This window comes from Cnephaeus nilssonii, assembly GCF_951640355.1.
Source record: "Cnephaeus nilssonii genome assembly, chromosome: 16".
Classification (NCBI taxonomy): domain Eukaryota; kingdom Metazoa; phylum Chordata; class Mammalia; order Chiroptera; family Vespertilionidae; genus Cnephaeus; species Cnephaeus nilssonii.
In genome coordinates this window covers 41,914,819-41,929,271 of record NC_137087.1, presented here as the reverse complement: position 1 = coordinate 41,929,271, position 14,453 = coordinate 41,914,819, and the positions used below count along the sequence as shown (strand labels likewise).

The 14,453-nt window shown below is 51.7% G+C and overlaps 1 protein-coding gene across 1 annotated transcript; it reads right to left on the bottom strand.

The window, feature by feature from the left end:
• Positions 1-6,295: 6,295 nt before the first annotated feature.
• On the bottom strand, positions 6,296-10,716 carry MARVELD1 (MARVEL domain containing 1). The gene is made up of 2 exons (XM_079794355.1): positions 8,570-10,716; positions 6,296-7,130 (listed from the first exon to the last, which is right to left on the bottom strand). Exon 1 carries the CDS (start codon positions 10,535-10,537, stop codon positions 10,016-10,018), a length of 522 nt encoding a protein of 173 aa, XP_079650481.1. The 5' UTR covers positions 10,538-10,716; the 3' UTR covers positions 6,296-7,130; positions 8,570-10,015.
• Positions 10,717-14,453: the final 3,737 nt, after the last annotated feature.

Genomic DNA, 14,453 nt, shown 5'->3' with positions numbered 1-14,453 from the left:
AACTAATTTAGGAAGCAGATCAGTGGTTGCCTGGGGTAGGAAGATGAGGGGAAAAGAGAGAAATTACAAAGGAGCATAGGGAAGCTGGAGGCATTGTAGACATGTTCACTGTTCTAACTGTGGTGATGGTTTCACCAGTGTATACACATGTCAAAACTCACCAACGTGTACATCTAAACTATGTGCAGTTTAACATACATCAAAGTATCAGACCCAGATAATAACTGTTGTTGTTGTTTTTAATCCTCATCTGAGGATGTTTTTTTCATTGATTTTTAGAAAGAAAGAAAGACAGAGAGAAATGTCAATGTCAGAGAAACACAATTGGCTGCCTCCTGCAGGAGTCCCAATCAGGTCCCAGGCCCAGGAGGAGCCTGCAACCGAGGGACGTGCCCTTGACTAGAATTGAACCCGGGACCCTTCAGTCTGACACTCTATCCACTGAGCCAAACCAGCTAGGGCATAACTGTTGTTGTTTTTTAAAGGACAATCAAGGCAATCACTTCATCTTTCTGAAACTCATCTATTAAATGCAGTTATTATCTACATTGTTTATCTGTTCATATGAGTATGTCATGAAATAATGAACGTAAAAATATTTTGCAAACTCTGAATACAAGAGGTAGGGACACTGTGTAATCTTTATTACTATTAATGCCATTATCAACAATAATTTAGTCATTAATATGATCAGTATCACAGTCACTACAAAAAAATCCCAGCACCTTGGTCTTCTAGTATCTGCGTTAAGATCACTGAGCTAGTTCATCAATTTAATGTAAAAGAAAAAACATCATCAACAAACCACAAGTGCTGGCGAGGATGTGGAGAAAAAGGAACCCTCATGCACTGCTAGTGGGAATAAAGACTGGTGCAACCACTGTGGAAAACGGTATGGAGTTTCCTCAAAAAATTAAAAATGGGACTCCCATTTGACCCAGTAATCCCACTTGTAGGAATATATCCCACGAAATCAGAAACACCAATCAGAAAGGATGTATGCACTCCTATGTTCATAGCAGCACAATTTACAACAGCTAAGATTTGGAAACAGCCTAAGTGTCCATCTGCAGATGAGTGGATTAGAAAACTGTGGTACATCTACACAATGGAATACTATGCTGCTATAAAAAAGAAACTCTTACCATTTGCAACAGCATGGATGGACCTGGAGAGCATTATGCTAAGTGAATAAGCCAGTCAGAGAAAGATAAATATCACATGATCTCACTCATTTGTGGAATATCATGAGCAACATAAACAGATGAACAAAAATAGAGCCAGAAGCATCGAACAGACCATTCAACCTAAGAGGGAAGGCAGGGGTTGGGGGGTAAGAGATCAACCAGAGGACTTATATGCATGCCTATGAGCATAACCAATGGACACAGACAAGAGGGGGGCGAGGGCATGTGCTGGGGGGTAGGAGCAACCGGGGAGAGGTCAATGGGGGGAAAAGGAGACTTATGTAATACTTTAAATACATAAATACAATAAAAAATTTAAATTAAAAAGAAAAGGAAAGAAAAAACAAACCCAGCAAGTTCACCCGTTCCTAGGGACAGCGGGGAGGAAAAGGTGACCTATAACACAGTTTACCAGGGAAGTGAGGAAAGACATGTTGTGAAATGCCCAAATATGCAACCGTTAGGGAAGCCAAGCACACACCTGTTCCTGCAAATGCCCCCTGTGCCTGGACAAACTTTAGTTTGAATGCAGTCATGGAAGATCCTGCAAACATGTAATGAGGGGAGTCTGTGAACGTCCACTACTGACATCCGAGAACTTGTGGTCAGTTCATCCCTCCAGACGGACAGGAACCCTGGAAACAAGATGAACAGTGAGTTCTCCCAGGCTGAAAGCAGGCACAGTCCGGGGACTGCAAGAGGAATAAAAGGAGGGTAAAGAAGGACCTTGGATTCTTGGATTCTACAGAGAAGAAGGTTCGACCTGCAGGTAGGTAACAATAATTTTTAACACTTCTGTGCCATCTTTTCAAGAAAGTTCAAATCCAGATACAAGAAAGCACAGTAGAGGGATCCGTCCAGAGTAAGATTGTCATTCCCCAGGTGGGGAGAGAGCCAGGAGAGAAAGGAATGAACAAGTATGAGCACTTGCTATAGCTCAGGCCCCGTGTCTTACAAACACTCTCTGATGAAGTCCTCCCAACAGCCTGGTGCTGCTGAGAGCTGGACAGCACTGAGGCATCGCCAGACACTCTGCCCTATGTGCATGGACTCATTCAGCCTTTTCTTTCTTTTTTTTTTTTTTAATATTTTTATTGATTTTTTACAGAGAGGAAGTGAGAGTTAGAAACATCGATGAGAGAGAAACATCAATCAGCTGCCTCCTGCACCCCCCCCACTGGGGATGTGCCCGCAACCAAGGTACATGCCCTTGACCGGAATCGAACCTGGGAGACCCTTGAGTCCGCAGGCTGACGCTCTATCCACTGAGCCAAACCGGTTAGGGCTCATTCAGCCCTTTCAACAGCCCGGTGAGGTAGGTACTAGCATTATCCCCATTTAGTGGGTGATGAAGCGGAGACACAAAGAGCTTCAGTGAATTGCCTAACACCAGACAACTAGTGAGAGATTTAGGCTCACCTCTGACCTCACAGGGTGAGCTCACCCAACCATTAGGGCCAGTCATGTGAACTGCTAGGGGACACAGAAAGAGACAGCAGAGTACAGGACAGGCTGAGCGGTTAGGTATCCAGAAGGTCGGGCTCCATACCTCTGGCACCGGGCCTTGAGCCGGAGGAGTGTTGGGAGGAGGGGTAGTGTTGCACGTCCTTCTAACATCTGGCAGACAGAAGGGGGACTGTCTCCAGGGACTGGGAGAATGACCTCAGCACAGTGAGCTGATTAAGCATAAAGGTAACTATCCGATTTCGTTGTAAACTGGGAAGAAAGAAGCTGATGTAATTCAGATTTGTAATAACTTTCTCTGCAGTCTCCCCTTCCTGCCTTAGCTCAAGATAGAACGACCACAAAGCCCAGCGTAGGTCTGGGTGGAGACTTTGGATAGTTGGGAGCAACCGTTCCTCTGCTGGGAAATCTTCAGAAACAGCATGTTGTGGTAACAGCCCTGAGTTTGCATCTTGTTTCTGTCACGTAGTGCCCTGCGCAGATCACGTGCCCGAGCCTGTCTCCCCGTCTGTTCAATGGGGGCACTTAATGCTTCAGGGGCTCGGGTGGGTGGTCAGAGATGTTACATAAGGTATTCATCACGTTCTTGGCTCACCGCAGGCACTTTATGAAGTTAGTTCCCTTTCTCCTCTCTTCCCAGCCTTGACTCAGAAGTGCTTTACGGCCTGGGCGTCAGAGCGCCCCCTTTAAGGAGAACCCGCATCCCACCCTAGGGAGAGGCAGGGATGAAGCCAGAGGGACTTGCCTTCCCTCTCACCTCGGTGCTAGGGAAGGAACTTCTCAGCCTTGGTGCCGGACAGCCACCCAGTTCAAAGGTAGGATCATGGAACAGGGTGAACAAAGGGGCTTTCAGGTGAGGAGCCAGACTGCCGTTTCCACAGGCCGATGAGGTCGGGGTGGTGGTGCACACCCTCCTGCTGCCCGGGCTGCCGCCCTCCCTCACTGCTCTTGGCTGTGTGGGGGTACAAGGAGCACCGGCCTGGGCAAGCCACTTCACCTCCGAGGCCTCTATGGCCTCGTCGGTATAGAAGGACTCTCATTTTAAGGGTTTAACTATGATTCCTACCGGAAGCAGCCAAGGAAGTAAAGTTAACCAAAGTGAGAACGTTAGAATGGGTCCAGAAAGGCCACAAAATTCCTACAGTCCCTGACTATTCACATGGACATTTAGAAAGGGTAAAGTATATTATTGTATTTATTGAACATATCCAAAGGGTCAGAACTATGCTATTGTCATACGAGAAAATTGTAGAAGAATCTGGATGTACATAGGGACATGTGTGTGCATTTGATTAATTATAAAAATTAAGGAAGGAGAGTTAATAGTTAACAGTGGTTTATCTCCAGGGCATGAGATTAGGATGATCAAGTGTCTTCTCTTTTCACTTTGTATACTTCTGAACAGTTTAACTTTTTTTTTAAAATATATTTTATTGATTTTCTATAGAGAGGAAGAGAGAGGGACAGAGAGAAACATAGATGATAGAGAAACATCGATCAGCTGCCTCCTGCACACCCCCTAATGGGGATGTGCCCGCAACCAAGGTACATGCCCTTGACCGGAATCGAACCTGGGACCCCTGAGTCCGCAGGCCGACGCTCTATCCACTGAGCCAAACCGGTTTCGGCATAGTTTAACTTTTTTTTTTTAATATAGTCCATTGATCCCTTACAGAGAGGAAGGGAGAGAAAGCTAGAAACATCGACGAGAAAGAAACATCGACCAGCCGCCTCCCGCACACCCCCCACCGGGGACGTGCCCGCAACCAAGGCACATGCCCCTGACCGGAATCGAACCCGGGACCCCTCAGTCCGCAGACCGACGCTCCATCCACTGAGCCAAACCAGCCTTGGCGATAGTTTAACTTTTTAATGGGTATATATTGCTATTACATTATACTGGATATATACTGGTATTTATTTTACACATAACTTCCATAACAAACAAAATGATAAAAACATAGGGTTAACCAGACCTTTCTCTCTTACATCCCTGCTCTTTCTTTATATCCCTGAAAATACTAATGTTTTAACCCTCCTTCCTCGCCATCAATGATCCCACTCCCATCCCTAGAAAAGCAGGAAAAGTAAAAGACATAAATGAGCAAATCCCTTGTATTCCTCAGACTCCAATCGGCTCAGTGATGTCCCTGAGTAGTATCCTATTTCAGTGTGCCCCAGCATCAAACAGGAAATGTCAGATTAACCATTCCTGAACACCTGCTCTCCAGGTGGGAAAAACAAACTCCACCCGAGTGTCAGAGCCTGCCAGAGGACCACAAGGGCTTAGCAACCGGCAGCTGAAGGTGAGAACATCTCCCTTCCAGCCCCCGTCCTGCCACAGCTTGTGTGACCATGGATAAGGCCCTTCTCCCCTCTGGGGCTCCACTCTCCCTACTGAATGGGAGCATCAGTGCCAATTTCTAAGACTGTTGACAAGATCATGTAAGGTAAAGCAAGTAGAAGCACATTTTCAATTGCAAAATAAGCCACCGAGATACAACAGAGCAGAGAACTTAACTGCCTTGGCAGAGAGGGAGGCCACTTTTCACTGGAGTGGAATCCATAAATAGACACAGAGAGAGAAAAGGAGTAAGGAAGGGTCCTTGGAAGCTGGTGGTATTTTCCTCCACCTGGAAACCCAAACCGCGAAGAGGAGGGTGTGTGTGCGTGTGCGTGTGCGTGTGCGTGTGTGTGTGCGTGCGTGTGTGTGCGTGTGTGTGTGCGTGTGCGTGTGTGTGTGCGTGCGTGTGTGTGTGCGTGTGCGTGTGTGTGTGTGTGTGCGTGCGTGTGTGTGTGCGTGTGCGTGTGTGTGTGCGTGTGCGTGTGTGTGTGCGTGCGTGTGTGTGTGTGTGTGTGTGTGTGTGTGGTATGTTGGGAGGGTGCTTTGAAAGAGTGGGTGTGGAGCACACACAGCATCAAATCCCTGCCTGGAGCTATTCAGTGTGTTTTGAACTCTGTCAGTGGAATCCTGTGTCCCGGCTGCAGACTTCAGGCCCAGGGCACAGGAGGGAAGAGCCAGCAAGGATGCCTGTTAACTGCCCTCCCACCCTTTCCAGGGCATCTTAGTCAGCAGGCTGTGGCTAGAAGCAGGGGGAGGGTGAGGGTGTGTCCAGGAGCCAACGCCAGAGCAGGCACCGTGCTCTGCACAAAGGAACCAGAGCCTGGGCTCCAAGAGATCCTATTCTACCCCCACTCAACTCTGACTTCAGGCAAGTTGCCACCCCATCCTGGGGTTCATCTCCCCTTCTGTAAAATGAGGGGGTTAAACAACAGGATCCTTCCGGCTCCATGACCATGGTCATTCTGTGTCTACCCACCAGGCAATGAAGCTTCCCAATCAGAGGGCCTATTGAGAGCTGGGGAAGGTCCCTAGAATTCCCTCTGCTTCAGTCAGGGCAGACACAGGCAGTTTTTTCCCCCCTCTGGTTCCTGTGCCTTGCCCCAAATGCACTGAAAATTTGTGAACTCATTTTCCTTTCCTGTCCAGGAGAGGGAACCCGGGAAGGCAGACAACAGGGCGGTGTGGCGTAATGAGAACATGAAGGGAGGCAGGGGGCCTGGCACAGAGGGTTACTGCTGGGGGCCAGGAGAGAAGACACACACACAAGATCAGACAAAACCGAACTTTATTCAGAAAAGCATATTAGTTATCACCACTGGACTCTTAAATGAGGCACATTGGTCCCTCTCCCTACCAGCCCTCAGCCCTCCCATGTCTACCCTTGCTTTTGATCATTGTAGAACGCTGGAAAATCCTCTTCTGGGTCTGCAAGTGGTCCTAGACTTCGGGCTGGGAGCAGCCCACAGTGGTCTTGGACTACATTGAGTCCTGGAGTCCAGAGAGAGAAGCCAGAGACTGCCTCCAGTATCCAAACATTCTGGGCCAGATCAGGTGGCCATTCCTACGGCACAGGGCCTCAAGGGGGAGGAGAGGATGTGGGGCCATATTACACACCCTTCTCACATCTGGAGAAGCAGCGGGAGGCCAAGCACAAGGCACATCTAGAAGAGCCAGTGAGCACTGAAATGTTTCAGGCACATCTGGGTGGATAAGGTACCATGAAGGCCAAGGAGAAATCTGCTCCCCAGTAAGGTCACTGGACCACAGACAGAGCACCACGGGCCGGTGGGGACTAAGAAAGCATCCTCAGGGGTCTGGATCTGAGCTGAGGATGCAGCTTCGATGGTGGCCTAAGAAAAGAGAAAAGGAACAAAAGCTGGAGCCAAAACCCGTTGCTTAGGGTCCAGAGGCACACGGCTCAGTTCTGGATGTTTGGAATATTGTGCCCAAGTCACAGCACTCAGGATTTCTCTTATGTTGAGGCAAAAATGAATCTTCCCCCATCTTGGTTTTTCCACTGGATGGTGTGGACAGAAAGCTGCTGGGCAGAGGTCCTTCCCGCCCCCGCTGTGAAACCCTGTGTTGACACAGGCCAGGATCCCTGGGCATCTCCAGGGCCCCTGCAACACAGAAACCTGCAACAGAAGAACCAACGTCACTGGGTCTCCGAGGCACGCCCAAGTATCCCAGCAAAGCCCACCCCCAGGCTCTGGCTGGCACCCGCGGTGGGAGCTGAGGGACCAGTTACCCTGCCTGGAGCATGGCAGCAGCGTGCCAGCCTAACTGAGACACTGAGGGGCTCAGAGGTCTGGGACTTCCCAGCGGACAGAAAACAAAGATGACCAATTTGAATAGGAACAGAGTTGAGTTTTACAAGATGAAGTTCCGGATATGGATGGTTGTGAAGGTTGACAACCATGTGGATGTACTTAGTATCACGGAACTGTCTGCTCAAAAAATGGTTAATTTTGTTATGTATATTTTATCACAATTTATGTGATTTTTAAAATAACCATGTGAACAGTATCTAACATGTATTGACTCCTTACTATATATAAGCCTGGTCGTGAAGAGGCCAAACTGCCAGAGTTCAAATCCTAGCTCCACCTAGGAGACTCTGGGCAAGTTACTCAACCTCTCTGTGACTCATTTTCCTTATATGGAATCTCTATATATAAAAGCTTAATATGCGCCGAAACCGGTTTGGCTCAGTGGATAGAGCGTCGGCCTGCGGACTGAAGGGTCCCAGGTTCGATTCCGGTCAAGGGCATGTACCTTGGTTGCGGGCACATCCCCTGTGGGGGGGTGTGTAGGAGGCGGCTGATCAATGTTTCTCTCTCATCGATGTGTCTAGCTCTCTGTCCCTCTCCCTTCCTCTCTGTAAAAAATCAGTAAAATACATTAAAAATAAATAAATAAAAGCCTAATTTGCAAAGTGTCCCCTTGGGAGTTTGACCGCTCACTATGACTTGCACTGACCACCAGGGGGCAGCACGGAATGAAGGGAGCCTGGGCCAGCGGCCAGCAGCCGGGGAAGGGAGGCCCCAGCTGCCAGCTGGCAGCCACTAGGGACCCTACCCATGCACGAATTTCGTGCACTGGGCCTCTAATGAGGAAATAATAATAGAACCCTCTTCAATAGGGTTGTTGAGAGGATGAAATGAATACATCTAGTGCTTTGAGCAGTGCCAGGCACACAGAGGGCTAGATAAATGCTATGGTGACCAAGTAAAGCTTACCTAAGTGCCCTACCACCCAGATCTTCACAACTACGACAGAGAAATCTAATACCTCTCCACCTAAGCCTTACAAACATGCTCACAAAGAAACATTCTGGCCTCCCCTGTTCTAGTTTCTAATCCAGAGAGAGGCAATTTTTTTTTTCCAAAGAGCAGACCTTTGAAGGATTTAGCAAAAAGTTTGAATTATCACAATTCTTTGGACATGTGGTTTATTAATGTCACCCCTCCAACTTGCTCTCCGAATAAAAACCCTCTAGCTTTTAGAAAAAGAGGAGTTCTGTATTTTTTTTCAAAGGCCTATGGCCCCTCCAGAAAACAAAGAAGTGTCCTACCTCCCTGAGGCTGGGCCAGCGGTACACCCCAGCTGAGAGCTCTCTCCTCTCGGCGGTGAGTGTGACTGCTTCACAGTAAAGCCGGGATCTCTTGCAGGTGTCGTTCCTTTTAACCGGGAAACCATCTGGATAACTTTGGCTTCACTTCCCAAACAATGTAAAGGAATGTTCAAATCCACCAGTTCCCAGGCCTCTCGCTGGCTTGTCAAGGAGCAGCTATTTTCCCTCCTGGGCTGGGCCCTCCCTCTGCTGGAGAAAGTCCCTGGGAAAGAGGGAGCACCCCAAATCTTCAAAAAGAAATGAAAGCCAAGACTGCAGGGGAACCTTAGGTGGCAAAATCTGATCCAGGCCCAGGGGCAATAAACACTTCTTATGGTCTGGTTTTACAGCAGGACTTCTCAGAGCCTTTGATATGCTAGTGACTCTCCAAGAAGGGGGGGCAGCACCTTTGACAAACCCATTCAGCCTGGAAACCCTCTTTCAGAAGGTAACTCCTGAGCCAGGATCCCAGGGAACACCACTGTTTTAATGCAAACAGCGCTGGAAGGGGAGTTGGGAGACAAGGTTCCAATGTTATTCTGGCTTTTCTTACAAGCAAGCTCTAGGGCTCCGTCTGTAAAACTGAACGGAGCTCACCCTAACGTTCTCCTGGCGGTCGTGTGGGATCCCTAATGCAAAAAGATACTGGGAGGTGGGAGTGGAGCAGAGGCCTGGGAGGGTAAGGCTGGGAAAGCTAGCGTGCGTTTGGGTCTGGCCTCCAGGAACCGAGAGGACAAAGGCGAGCAGACAGGGGCAAGAATACAGCCCACAGGCCCTGACCATCCATCCTCACCTTTGGAGATAGGCCCCACCCCAAGACATCAAAGCACCGAGGGGAGGACTGACTGCGCAGGATGTCCGGAAAAAATCCCAAACTAAAACCAAACTCGTCGCTCATCGCGGGACCAGGGGCGGCCTGTCTCTAGCCCTGCCCGCGGCTACGTGCCTGTCTTTCACAGCACTCGAGGCTGGACGAGGGCCCAGGGAAAGGGGGTGCTCCTCCCAGCGCGGGGCGGCAGGAAGGGGGCAGGGGCGCAGCCAGAAGCCTGGCAGCCATTTGGGAGCCTCCGCCGGATCTACGCGGCGCCTGTCCACGTCTCGCTGTCAGCGGGGAAGGGGAAGAGGAACCGCGAGGTCTCGCCTCGGGAGGGGAAGGAGAGTGCGCGTCCGCCCTGCGGATGCAGCCCGGCTCGGGTCCCTGGAGGCTGCGCATCCCAGCCGCGGTCCGGGCTCCGGGCGGGGGTGCGGCCGTCGGGCGGGAACTGCGTGTCGGGGCGTCCGGGTGCCTGGGCGCGGGCGGCGGCGGGAACGCAGCGCGAGGGAGGGTGCCGGGGCGCACAGGCGCGGGCGGCTGGAAGGGCTGGGGCGCTGGTGTCCTCCGGGCCCCCCGCCCCGCAGCGGGGCGTCTCACGCCACCTCCTGCTCGCCCTGGTAGCGGCGGCAGCAGCTGTAGAGCGCCGAGAGCAGGTAGAGGCCCAGGCAGAGGCCCCCGCAGACGGCGGCGGCCAGGAAGGCGTGGTAGGCGCAGGGCATCTGGTAGTTCTTGAGGTTGCAGTAGCTGTGCCTCTGGGTCTGGTCGATCATGATGGCTGTCGCGGCGCCGTAGAGCGCGGCCGCCAGCAGGTCGTGCGCCACGTTGACCACGAGCCAGCGCGAGCCCAGCACGGGCACCAGCTCGTGCTTGCCCAGCAGCGTGAGGAAGTAGAGGCCCAGGGTCAGCAGCCAGAAGAGCACGGACACGAAGAGCGCGAAGTGCACGGGGCCCTGGTACCTGCTGGTGGCGATGGTGATCCAGAAGGCGGCGCCGGCCAGCAGCTGCAGCACCCGCAGCACGCCCAGCGGCCCGCGCAGGAAGGCCCGCTGCAGCCGCACCGAGCTGCGGGCCGTGCGCGCCTGGGGCGGCGGCTGGCGCGGCGGCGGCGGGAGCATGGCCCCCGAGCGCGGCGGCGGCGGCGGCGGCGCCCCGAGGAGCGGAATGGCGGCGCCTGGTTCGCGCGGGAGGCTCGGCCGACGTGCCCGCTGCGCCTGCCGCGGCCTCCTCGCTGGCTCCTTAGTCCTCGGCTCTTTCCCCGGCTCCCACCCTTCCTCCCCTCTCTCCTCCTCTCCGCCCTCCTCTCATTCTCTCTCCCTCTCTCCACCCCTCCGGCCCCCCTTTCCCTTCTCCTCCCCGGTCTCCACCCCCAATCGCTCCTCCCGGCTTCCTGCCATCTCTTTCGGCCTCGCTCACCACCCCGGGGCCACCCTTTCCCGCAGGCGCCGGACTCGCAGCCCGGAATCCTGAGTCCTCGGGGCTGGGCGGAAGGCACCCGCACCCCCCAGCCAGCCGCGGGCCCTCGGCCACATCCAGCTTGGGCGACGTGTGCCGCATCCGGGCCGCCCTGCCTCGCGGCTCCCGTCCAGCCGCGGAGGGGAAAGCTGTTTTCGTTCTCCTTCCTCCTATTTCAGCGCCCACCGAGGCCTCCCGGCCCCTCCTTGGCGCTGGAGGAGAGCAGTGCTGATCTTGACCTGACATCTGTTCTCACCGGGTCATCAGTAGAATCCTGCCAGCGCCTACCTCAAACCTATCCTGTCCAGAGCTGGGCCCAGACTTTGTCTCAGCCCTCCAAGTTCTCCATGTCAGAGAAAGGGACCATCACCCACCGGAGGCCACACTGACCTCCCACGTGCCACAAAGCGAAGTCCAATTGTTATAGACAGTTAGACATGAGCAGAGCAAGGAGGATGGACCAGGTTCAGAGGGTCACCAGGGCAGAAAGCACGGGGTGCCCAGCAGGGGCAGAACTGGGAAAACAAGAACCTCCTCCCCTGTGTAACCCTTCCGGCCCTAGCAGAGCGCTGCTCATGCAGTTTAGACCCCCCGACCTTTTCCTCCCTGAAGGTAACATCTAGGCCTCAGTTGTATTTCAGCTCCAGGCCCAGAAAAGCAGCAAAACTAGACAAGTGACGCCATGGCTGCCTTACGAAACAGCTGCATTGACGAATGACCCCCTACCCTGGCCCCAACCAATCAGTGGAGACCAGGACCCTGAGAGAGCACACCTGGAAAGCTGATGAATATTCTATTGAGACCCTTCCCTGAGACCTCCCGGAAGATTCCCACCTGCAAGAGAGAGCAATATTCTCAACACAAAGGACCCAGCCCGAACCCTTCTTCCCTCCGCACCCCCCTCCCGTTCCTTCCCTCCTCTCTTTCCCCCACAGGCACCATCTCCTAAACTCTGAGACTTGCAACCAGGGGAGAAGTGGGCAGCAGCAGCTCACCCCAGGCTAACCCCCTGAACTTATTTCCGAGGCCCCTTTTCTCTGACTTCCCAGTGAGCCAAAGCAGCCCAGCCTAGGCTCTCGTGTTGCTTTTTTTTTTTTTTTTTTTTTTTACTTAAAAAAACCCCCACAACATTTTTATTGATTTCAGAGAAGAAAGGAGAGGGAGAGAGATATAGAAACATCAATGATTGGAGAGAATCATTGATTGGCTGCCTCCTGCACACCCCCTACTGGAAATCAAGCCCACAACCTGGGCATGTGCCCTGACCAGGAATTGAACCATGACCTCCTGGTTCAGAGGTCGATGCTCAACCACTGAGCCACGCCGGCTGGACCCTAAGTGTGTTTTTGCTGAGCTACTAGGCAAAATTGGCCTGTCATGAGAACGACTGATACTTTGCATTATGGTTATTAGTATGCTTTACATGTATTCTCATTTGAGCCTCAACACACACGCTCAGCACTTAATAGGTACTTAATATCCACTTGCTGAGAGGATTTCACAGATGAGGAAACGGGGGCACGAATGGGTTTCCTCATTTACTGAGGGGAGCACGAAGCCTAGAGGAGTTACGACCACAAAACTGCTCGTTGCAGCTGGTCCCTCGTCTCTCTCCTTTTATTCAACCTCTGCACACCAGGTCTAAAACACAGACCTGCTTGTTTGTTGCACTGCTTCCCCCACAGACCACAGGATAGGGCTTTATCTCTTCTATGGGCGTATTTCATAATTTCGCCCCAACCGACTTCCCATTTCCTGATTTTTCACTTCCTTTCTCTACCCATGATCCCACCCAGCATGCCAACCCTATCCAACGTCTTTAGTTTCTCAAATAAGCTCAGAATGCCCTCCATTCCCAGACCCCACTTGCCTGGCACACTCCTACATATCCTTCAGCGCCCAGTGTAAATGCCCCTCCCTTTGGTCCAGCCTCCCAAACTGTCGATTGCTGGTTCTTCTGAGCCCCCACGTGGAGCATCCCTCGGCACTAGTTCTGAGTGGGCTGCACTGGCTTTCACGCCTTTCCATCTTTGCCTGTGCCTGGCGTATAAGGGACTCAGCAGATGTCAGTGAAGTGGACGGCTGAGTGGCTGCAGAAACAGCAATGGACCTGAGAGGCCCTCTTACCCTGGGGGCTGCGCATGCATCAGAATCCCAGCTAATCCTGTTCTACAGAACTAGTCTCTCATCTCCTGGGATGCGTCCAGGACATCTGGCCTGGCTGAGCGGGTCCCTCTTTCGGCAGCCTGGCTCCCCTTAGGGGAGAAAAAGTACGTGGCTTCTCAGGGACTAATGCCTCTCTCCCTGCCAACAGCCCCACCTATAGGTACTGAGCAAGCTCTGAATGCATATTTTAATTAATTATTTTTAAATTTTATTTATTGATTTGAGGGAGAGAGAGAAAGAGAGAGACAAAGGTTTGTTGTTCCACTTATTTATGCAGTCATTGGTTGTTTCTTGAAAATGTGCCCGGACCAGGGATCAAATCCACAACCTTGGTGTATCCAGGACGACGCTCTAACCAACTGAGCCTCACAGGCCAGGGCTGAATGCACATATAAATAAATAGATGGTGATGTGTAACACATCATGGTGTAGAGGCCCTGGAGGCAGACTGCTTCATCACTCCCTAGTTCTGGGACCTCTTTGTGCCTCAGTTTCCTCATCTGTGAAATCCTTTCAGCAAGTGGATATTAAGTACCTATTAAGTGCTGGGCATTGTTTTAGGGGCTGAGGATAAATAATATATATGTGATCACTATAAACTGAATGCCTACTGTACACTAGGCACTATGATGGGCCCTTTATATTAATTGTCCTACCTAGTTCTTACAACAGCCCTATAAAATTACTACTGTTAGATCTGCTGATGGGGAAACCAGGGCTTGGAGGGTTAAGGAAGCGGACTATGTTCGCAGAGCTGATGGGTGACTCTTTAAACAGGAGCCTGGGTTTTTTTATATACGTTCCTGTATTTTATCCTCATTTGCTTTTACAGGGACCCAGAAATGTTACGTGATTTGCCCAAAGAAACACAACCAGTCCGTGTGGGGGCTCAAACCGAGGTCGTCGGACCCCCATTTCAAGGCTTTCCCCTCAGCCTCCCTTAGCAAACCCCCTGGAGGGACATCCTCAGTGCCCGCAGGGCTCCAGTCTTGAGAAGGGCTGGCTAGAACAGGCCACTGGGGGCCGAATCTGGGTGCCGGACTGATGACAAACTACCTCTGTGAGTGGGGAACCTAACTGAATAAACATGTAAAGAGAAGAACCATTTCTAAAAAAAAAAAAAAAAAAAAATCTGAAAAGTTGAGGGTTGGGCGCCACCTGGTGGGCCCAGACCTTCAGCCTCATCCGCCAAGTCACTCCTTACAAGGAAGTCAATGCCGTGGTTTTGGGGAGGTATTTTTAGCCTCTGGAATCTTGAAGACATTCCAAGGGGTGGTTCGGCAGGCTCTCTGCAGAAACGTGGCCATGCACAAAGATCTTGATTCCTCCAGCTCAACAAAGACGGCCTAAGCGCCTGTGGATGCAAACAGTCTGGCTGAAGAATGCAGGAAGAGGACCAGCGGCCCTCAGCGT